Source organism: Gossypium arboreum, chromosome 4 (assembly GCF_025698485.1).
Source record: "Gossypium arboreum isolate Shixiya-1 chromosome 4, ASM2569848v2, whole genome shotgun sequence".
Classification (NCBI taxonomy): domain Eukaryota; kingdom Viridiplantae; phylum Streptophyta; class Magnoliopsida; order Malvales; family Malvaceae; genus Gossypium; species Gossypium arboreum.
In genome coordinates, this window is record NC_069073.1 from 10,322,688 (window position 1) to 10,332,428 (window position 9,741).

General features: G+C 35.8%; 1 protein-coding gene across 1 annotated transcript; it reads right to left on the reverse strand.

The window, feature by feature from the left end:
- Positions 1–2,250: 2,250 nt before the first annotated feature.
- On the reverse strand, positions 2,251–5,043 carry LOC108458800 (uncharacterized). The gene is made up of 4 exons (XM_017758197.2): positions 4,941–5,043; positions 4,335–4,792; positions 3,104–3,704; positions 2,251–2,839 (listed from the first exon to the last, which is right to left on the reverse strand). Exons 1-4 carry the CDS (start codon positions 5,001–5,003, stop codon positions 2,381–2,383), a joined length of 1,581 nt encoding a protein of 526 aa, XP_017613686.2. The 5' UTR covers positions 5,004–5,043; the 3' UTR covers positions 2,251–2,380.
- Between the last annotated feature and the right edge of the window lie 4,698 nt (positions 5,044–9,741).

Genomic DNA, 9,741 nt, shown 5'->3' on the forward strand with positions numbered 1-9,741 from the left:
CACCACCAAAGTTTCATAAACTAGATACATGAAATAACATAAACAACTTAACATTTACTATTTTTACCCTAAACCTAACTAATTCCTAGATGCTTACCATTCATCAAACATTTGGTTGGCTAGTTCCATCCTCCAAGTAGCCCATGCATCCGATGGATGAATATTTACGATATTCGATTCATCGTCATCTATCACATTACTAGGTAATCCTTCTCCCAACTCCTCTTTAATAGGAGAAAGACTCATATAAGTTCGAATAAAATTTCGGTTCATCGTCATCTATCACAGTACTAGGTAATCCTTATCCCAACTCCGCTTCAATAGGAGAAAGACTCATATAAGTTCGAATAAAATTATGGAGCAAACAACATGCAATAATGATTCTATTGTGCGCCCTCACAGGATATAATGATGGACTCCTAAGTATTCCCCATCCAAGTTTTAATAACCTAAAACTTCTTTCAATAACATTACGCGCTGAAGCATGTTTCATATTGAGAAATTCTTCTAGAGTACTTGGCTTGTAACACTAGCACCACTTATTCAAATGATACCTTTGTCCTCTAAAAGGCGTAAGAAATCCCTCACAATTTGTGTATCTAGCATCAACTAGATAATAACAACCTATAAAAAGAAATTATTTATCATGGTTAATTTCCCCAAAAAAGTATGATCTTAAAAATTAATTCAAATTCCTCTAATTTTTCACTTTACCATGAGGAACTTGTAGTCTATATCTCCTACTAATGGCATCTCGAAGAACTCATCCATCAGCAACAAAACCTTCCCAACCAGGAAGAACATAAACAAAATGCATATCAGGTGTACAAACACCTAACATATTTGTTGCTATGTCATATTTTCGCATTCGATATCTAGGTTTATCAACTGTTGGAACCCTAATCTTGATGTGGATTCCATCTAAAGCACCTAAGTAAATCTACATCACATGTATAAAACCTCGGGTTAGGATACTATATTTAAATCTGAATGAACTAAATTATGTACGAGCTATATATAGAACTCACTCCAATACCTTGAACCATTTCTACCTTGGGTCTGTAGAATTAGTTGTAATTGGCTCTGCCTTTTTAAATAACACATATTGTAAGCGTATGACAGCATTTAAAACATTTTGAATTGATCTGCTAATGGTTTCCTCGGACCTATTAAAGTGATGCTTGATAAGTCGATTTTTAAGGTGATGAGAAATGATATGTAAAAACATTGCCACTTGCTCATCAACAAATATGTTCCTTGACGGCTTCAATCCCCCTAAAGTTTATAACATTTCACATAGTTTAAAAAAGGTAATTCAAATCATCCTAACTTGTTCAATACAGGTCTCGTCACTAGCATATACAAGTCTTTTCACATGATCTCGTTTTGCATAAAAATCTAAAATATAGGATCTAACCCTTGTTCTATAAGTATGTAGGCTATGAATGACACCCAATGTAACTAAGAACCAACTCGCAACTGTACACATTTGCAACCATATTGTCGTAACAAGACCAATTCTTTTACGCCTCTCACTTTGTACTATTAAAGGCAAATGAGCTATTACTTCAATATATTAAAGTGTTACATATCTTCAAATCGTAGTAAAAGGGTCACATTTCTCCAATACTAATTTCAATAATAGTAAAACAAAATCAAAGAATTTAATTGTCAAAGAACTTATAGTGATTCAGTGAATACAAGATGCTCAACTTTGGGTGGAGTAAGCAATCAAACAAGCCAAATAAGAAGAGGAAGCAATAACAAACTGTCAAAGAAAAATGAACAATACATAGTAAGAATCCTGCTAATAATAAATGATGTATGTTGCGAGATTTCTCCATTCATCCAAACATAAAAATTTTGTTACAGATTTATTTCATTTTATTTAACCAAACAATTGAATTACTGATTATAACTCTATTTTATTACAGCTCTATTCAATTACACCTCTACTTCATTATAGCCCTACTCCATTATAATGAAGCAAATTACCATGAATCTACTAAATATTTCTCAAAAATCAACTTAAACGAATATTAAATAAATCCCGATTGACGAGCTGATCAAAATTTCACTAGGTGAACAGAGCTGTGTTTTTTCTTTTTGACTTGCGGCAGTAACATTAAAATAAAAAAAACTGAAACTAACTTTCTGTGCCCCAAAACATATACAAGTATATCGGGCACACACATACCAAGGCGTTGGGCCTCCCACGTAGTAGACCCATGTGGTCTACGCTCAACAGTATTTTATCGAGAAAAAAGAGTAGAGAGATGTTCATTATTTCATCAACAAAAATGAAATAATTATAAAGAAATGGCAGCTTTGTTGAAGATTAAATGCTTTAGTGTATTACAATTTATCTTGTCGAGGTAGATCAAGCGACACAAAAGGCAAAGAGTGAGTTCCCAGCAGTGAAGCCTGGATCGGAAAGTCCAACGCTAACTTTGTATCCATGGCCGAAATAAATGCATCCATTGCTAACTGACGCGCCACCATATATGGTGGCCCCTGTTTTATAAGACCACAAGATTTCTCCAGTCATAGCATTCATGGCATACATTGGTCCTTGTCTAAATGTTGAACCACCAATTACGACTCCGTTAGCCACGGTCACAGGGCCATTGGCTGTACCATTGCTAGGATCAGCTGTTGACCAAAGGAGGCGACCACTTTTGGAATCCATCGCCACCCACCCACCGGCTGTCGTGACCTTTGTAGATGGCTGTAAGGTGAAGTTCTTGCGATCGGAGTTAGCAATGTTGGTGTAGACCCTCTTTTTATCTGTGGCGGCTCCCCATGTTCCTCCACCTGTGAGGCCGCCAGGTCCAGCTTCCTACGTTCCAAATTACCAGTTAAAGTATGATAATGTATATCCTTCAAGGTTTTATCATCCAACTAAATCGATACTAATGCTACATGAGGTCTCCCCTAGGGCGTTGGTCTTTGGTTTGAGCCAAAAGAAGCACACAAGACCTATGGGTAGGAGAGCGTACTTTCAATCTTAGTATTTTGAGACAGACGACTTGAAAGTTGGTTGTTACAATGTAAAGGTAATGAATTAACTATTTTCATAAGATAAGCATTGAAGATATCTTACAGTGGACCATATAAGTTTGCCATTGTCACGGTCCAAAGCCCAAGCAAATCCACTTTTCTGAACAGCGACAGCAAGATCTCGCTTAATTCCATCGACATATGTGGTTAGCATCATAGGTGCTGCCGCAAAATCAGCACCGAGGTTGGGACCAGGAGGACACTTGGGGTTGGACACATTGTTGCATGCAAAAAACCAAACATCATAACCCCCTAATTGATTGAACCACTTGATCTTTCCAGTATCCAAATCAAGAGCTATAATCGAATCTGAGTGATTTTCAGGCTCCACACATTCATCAGTAGTAGGCATATTTGTTCGATTGTTTTGTCTCTCCTGACAGTCTCTTACGTTTTTAGGTGCTGAGTAGAGGTTCCCAGTGGCAATATAGACATGGTTCCGGTAGATATCAATTGATGGACTACTTCCCCAAACGGCTGCGCCGGCATACTCCCCACGGTGGCCAAAATTGTCAGGCAACATATAGGTCCGCCACAAGATTTTTCCAGTTCGGGCATTTAGTTTAACAAAGCTTCCTCGGAAGATACAGCATTGTTCAATGCTGACGGTCTCCTCGTTTGAAGATGTGCCAACATAGACATGCCTGAGTCAATTTGAATTGAAACCGATCAGTCTGCCATATTTGCCTAGTTACATGACAGAATCTAATTATACAGTGCTCAAACAACAAATGATTAATCGTGTTTCTCTTTTAGTTGCTATAAATGCTGTGATTCCAGTTGCCTAACTAACCTTTTTTCTTTCAGAAACCAAACCTACCTAACATCAACCATGGCTTTCAACTAGTGATTGCAATCATATGGGTAGGGCAGGAGGCTTTTGGTTTTGGTTTGTCGTGATTTCAATTTGATTTTATTAATATTTTTAACGTGCAGTCCAACCTAAAAAAAAAAATATTTTCCTACTCATAAGGTGTCGAAATTTTACAAGAGTAAACCAAAACCATATTATAAAATCTAATAAAATTAAGATATTTAAATTAAAATATATAGAAATAGTTATAAAATAAAAAAAGGAAGTATTTTAATGAATATATAATCCAGAAATTTCAATGAAATACCGAACCCCAATTTTCAAAATTAAAAAAAAATGAAAAAAAGATCAGGTTGAAACCCCACAATTTGGGGTTATCATACAGCCCAACTTGCAACGTAGAGGAAGCTTTTAGTCAGTAGACGGAGCAGAAGATGATATATAACAGAAAAAGACTGACCCCTTGTAATAAGTTCCTGACATGGTGATAAGAGCTTTGGAGTGTTTATCGAGCTGGGTTAACCAGACAAGTCGCCCATTGGATCGTTTAACTGCAACAACATAAGCTGGTCCACCCAATCCAAAGACAAGCATATCATGTGCAATCACAGGAGTTGATCTCGAAACTGTTATATTAGGGTCGAAATCGAATATAGCCCCTGTTGAATTAAGGCCAGTGAGGTGTTGCAAATTTTTCTTCCAAAGAAGACCTCCATTGGATGCTTTGACAGCATAAATGTATCCATCCCAGCTCGGGAAATAAAGGGTTCCATCAAATATTGCAGGTGTTGCAGAAATATCTCGACCTGCATTAAACTTCCACTTCAATCGTAGCCTTGATGCTGTTCCAGGGCTTATCTTGGTTTCCTTGTCTGCAAATCTCCTGTTTAGCAGATTTCCACCATGGTTTAGCCAGTCCTGAACATCATCCATTGTTACCTCTAACATAAGTATTTCACTATTTATATTTCTCCAACTCAAGTGTGAGTGCAAGATAATAATGTAACAAATGCTTTATATGTACATGTGCTTGTTTGTTTTATACAAAAACGAGGAAGAGACTTACATTTGAAGCAGCAGCAGTGGAGGCCAGTAGAGAAAGAAGGCAAAAAGACCGAACGAGCTCCATTGCAACTAGAATTATTGTGTTAATTCCTCTAAATTATGGAACTGTTATTTTTGTCATGGGACCATATATACAACCTCATTTCTATGGTCCTACAAAAAATTGTATCGGTTATTTACTATTACATATTGGGTTAATGTATATTTTAGCCCATGAGTTTCGCAACTTGCAGTAGTTGGTATCTTTTTTTTTTCTTTTAGTCTATTTGTTACTTAACTTGGATACTGTTAACTAAATTAATACCTCTGTTTTTTTTAGACTCTATTAGTTGAGTTTTTTACTTATATATTATAAAAAAACTTAAATGGTATTTTAAATAGATTATGTATCAAAATGGTACATTAAAACAAGTGGAGGTGGTGCATAGGTGGCACCACCCTAAAATATTGACACATCTGACTGAAAAATAATATTTTAATAGTGGTGCCTAATTGATAGGCGGCACCACTTTGTCCAGAATGGTATAGAGAATCGAATTTTATATGAAAGGGGTATGGTGCCTATTTGATAGGCGACACCAGTGACCCCTATCTGATAGGCGGCACTGGTGACCCATATCTGATAGGCGACACTAGTACCATTTCCCCCCCTCCCTCCATCCGGCTCAATATTAATATCTGTTAAAAAAAGTAGAGAACATTAGAAAAAAGAGAGGAAGAAGAGAGGAAGAAGAAAGAAAGAAAGAAAATGTATTTTTATTTTTATTGTTATTTTCAAATAGAATAGATTATTATTACAAAAATCATTTTGTTAGTATTATATAGTTTGTTTAGTGTTATTTTTATGTTTTGTTTTAAAGTTATTTTGTTTATTGTGATTTGTTAGTAAGTTTTATGTTTAAATTAATTATTTGTTTAAGGTTTATTGTGATTTGTTAGGTTATAAATGTTATGTTTTAAAATTTTTAATATATTTGAAAGTTTTTATGTTAGTAACTATTATAAAGTAATTGTTAGTTAGTGATAACAACAGAAAAAATAGATAAATACTGTCATAAATATTGTTAGAAATGACAATAAAATTGATATTGCCTGATGAGATAATAACTTAAGCACAAAGGGAGAAAGTTGATAAGATGATGAGAGAATTGCAAGATTACAGAATGAAACCAGAAGAAGACATCATTCAACACCTTATTACCGTAAATCAAAAGATGAAAGAAGTGTTATGGAAGGGTCATGAACTGATTAGAAAGAATAAAGTGTAATACTTAACCCTTAAAGGGACATTAATAGAACGGAAGCATCAAATCATTTTAGACCAACTTTGGAAGACATTGGTACCACGAATCTATTGGAATCTAGTTATATACTTCGTGAAGTTTATAATCTCTTATGGAGCAAGGAAAATAGCGAGACAAAGTGTAGGTTCACAAAAGTTGACTGGGAAGCAAAATGTGCTTAACATACCATGGATGAATAAATTAGTTGTTAGGAAATTACCAAAGAATTTCTAAATTCAATACCCGTTATAAAGATTGAAGAGGAAGAAGATCTTGAGGAATTTCCAAATTGGATTGTGGAAGATGAATTTGAAGAGAATTCAGAATTTAATATAGAGAATTTTCCAGAGGAAGATACAGGATAGGAGATGGAAGAAAATGTAGAACTGAATTTAAGTGGTTAAATGTAAAGATAAATGTTGTTCATGCACAAAATGAGAATTGAAAAAAGTTTGAGCTTATGAATGAAAAAAAACTGCATATTGATATAATTTTGATCTATTTTTATTCATTAAAATTTTTATGTAAGTATTTTTATGTTGTTCGAAATTGTTTTGAGAATTTTTGTTTATTTTTTAATATATTGAGTATTGAAGATGGATAATCAGCTTTTCGTATGTGTTTATTTTGATATAATAATCTTGGTAACAACCATTGGATGTATATTTGAATGTTGGCAACAAATATCAATTAGATTTAGTAGAAATGTCTCGTTCAATGATATGAAGGAAATGATTAGCACAAAAATTACTAGACGTTGTGGGAGAAGGATCTCGAAACTTTTCTACATGATTTTAATTTCGTCAGATCCCATCAAATTCACCGAAATGGAACTTATAGATGATAAAGACGTGGAGATAATAATCGTTATTTATTGTAGGAATCAGAGTGACCAAAATGCACCGATTAAGTTATTTGCTGAGTTAGTTGGTGTGGAGCCAACTGAAGATCTCATTGCATTAGGTGAAGGACATGAAGCTCAAGAACCATGTATGATGGCTCTAATATCGTACATTGATAGTGAATCGACTATATGCGAGATCGATATTGATCTTAATGTTACACCCTATATTGATGTGGTTGGTGATGATGGATACGATAGTAGTAATCCTTGTGATCACGAGGTCAATAGTGATAGTAATCCTGATGTGGACGAGGTCCTCGATGATATTGACGACGAATACATGAATGACGATGGAAACATTAACGCGTCTTCAGTCGAGAGCCAGATTCGACGTATTGTGATACACAATAATCTTGAGCCACACATGTTGCTCATAGACGCTGACATGACACACGTAGCCGAGTCTCCAGAGTACCTTGAAATACTACCTGCTTACCGGCTGGCCATAGATTTCGATCCTAAGGAGTTGTTTGTAGGCTAGAGATTTGAAAGTAAGGAAGAGTGCGTATTTGCTATTAAGTGGTATAGCATGAATATATTAGTGGACTACAAAGTCGTAGTGTCTAAACTAACATTATATATTGACGAGTGTTGGAAGTCAATGGAAGGCTGCAATTGGCGGGTATGAGTGCATTTATTCAAAAATCGCAGATATGAGAGATACGAAAATTTGTTGGGCCTCACACATGTACACCAACACGTATGACAGAAGATCATCGAAAACTTGATTCCAAAATTATCTGTACGTATATCATGCCAATGGTGAAGGACATGCCAACCATTAAAATTTTGGTATTGATTGTCGAAATGTAGGCACGATTCCAGCATCGAATATCATATCAAAAGGCGTGGATAGCTAAACAAATAGAAATAGAGTAATTGTATGGGGATTTCAATGCGTCGTACAATGAGCTACAGGGATGGATAGCCGCTATGCGGAAGTATACCAGGTACTGTCATTGAGTTACAAACACGGCTTTATTATGGCCTGGATGACTAACTACAACCGGGAAAAAGAATTTTTCATCAGATGTTCTAGATGTTTGATCCATGTGTGCGTGTATTTCCCCACTGCAAGCCGTTTGTGGAAGTAGATGGGACCTGACTATGCAAAAAATATATACAGATCCTACTTCTTGTGGTTGCTCAAGATGGGAACACGAATGTTTAATACATGGAGATCCATTTACTGCATCTGACAAATCACAACTAACTTTCATTGAGATTATAAGAATGCAGATTGGCGGAGACAAGTTGTGAGAATAGGTAAAGGATAACCTTATCTTTTCAATATAAGTTTTAATGTTTTAAGGCAATACTGTAACTTATTTTTTCTTAATACATATACAGTGCACGAGCTAGAACCACACATTTTCTGCCAAAGAATTACTTGACTTGAAAGTGACATAGAGGGTCAAACAAACACATCTTTTCGAAAATGGTTGGGTACTATGAAGCCATGGCAATGGGCTCAAAGTTTTGACGAAGACTTTCGTTATGGTCATATGACCACAAACTTAGTAGAGGGGATCAACTTTGTGTTGTTGAAAACACTACATCTTCTGATTTCATTTGTCTTCTCGACAATATTCTACAGGTTGGCTACCTTGATGCCAAGAATGGGTCAGCAACAAGTTAACCAGATAGAAGCGGGACACGTGTTTGTTGAAGATGTCGGGGATGCAATGGTTGCAAACCGTCGGATGGCAAGGTTGATGAATGTAGAAGTATATTCACGACGTCTTGAAACATTTCAAGTTACAGAGACCATCGGCCATCGACCCGGAATACCACCTAGGTCCTATGGAGTTGATCTCTGAAACAAACGGTGTGATTACAAGAGGTTCTAAACACTTTATTATCCATGTGCGCATGTTGTGGTAGCGTGTGCTAAAGTCTCGCTCAATGTTGAACAATTTGTCGATGATGTGTACACTCTTGAGCGCATGTTGCGTGTCTACGAGAATGAGTTCCCCGTCCTGCCTGACCTGTCTACGTTGGAGGTACCTCCGACGAATTTTGAGCTTGTCCTAGACAAAGGGTTGTGTAGGAATCCGAAAGGTTATCCGCAATCATCCAGAATCCATAATAAAATGGACATTAAGGAGAAATCCGACGGTAATCATTATGGATTATGCAGATTAGTTGGTTATAATCGGAGTAAATGCCCGTAAGGAAACTACTATATTGGACAATCGTCATGATCGAGTAGGAATTGAGCTTGTAATCCAATGTACCTAATTTATATTAAAAAGTTCGTTCCAAGTTTTAATGTTATAATGTATTTAATTTATATTACAAAGTTTGTTCTAAGTTTTAATGTTGTAATGTTGCAATTAATCTAATTAAATAAATACAAAATTATCTTTTCTTGATTTATATTTTTTAGAATAAAAAGTACAAACTTTATAATATTTAAATTACAAGAAACCCTAAAGTTGATTGTTTGATGGTGTGGTCCTAGGGGTATATTTTCTGAGGGTCGACGTTCATGTTGTGGGTGATCGCGCGATCAACATCCTCTTTAATCGCAGGTGGGGTGTGTGAAACATGGAAGAAAAATCATATACCCCGAACGCCATCGATGAACTTGAGTTGAGAGGAGTGTTGTACTG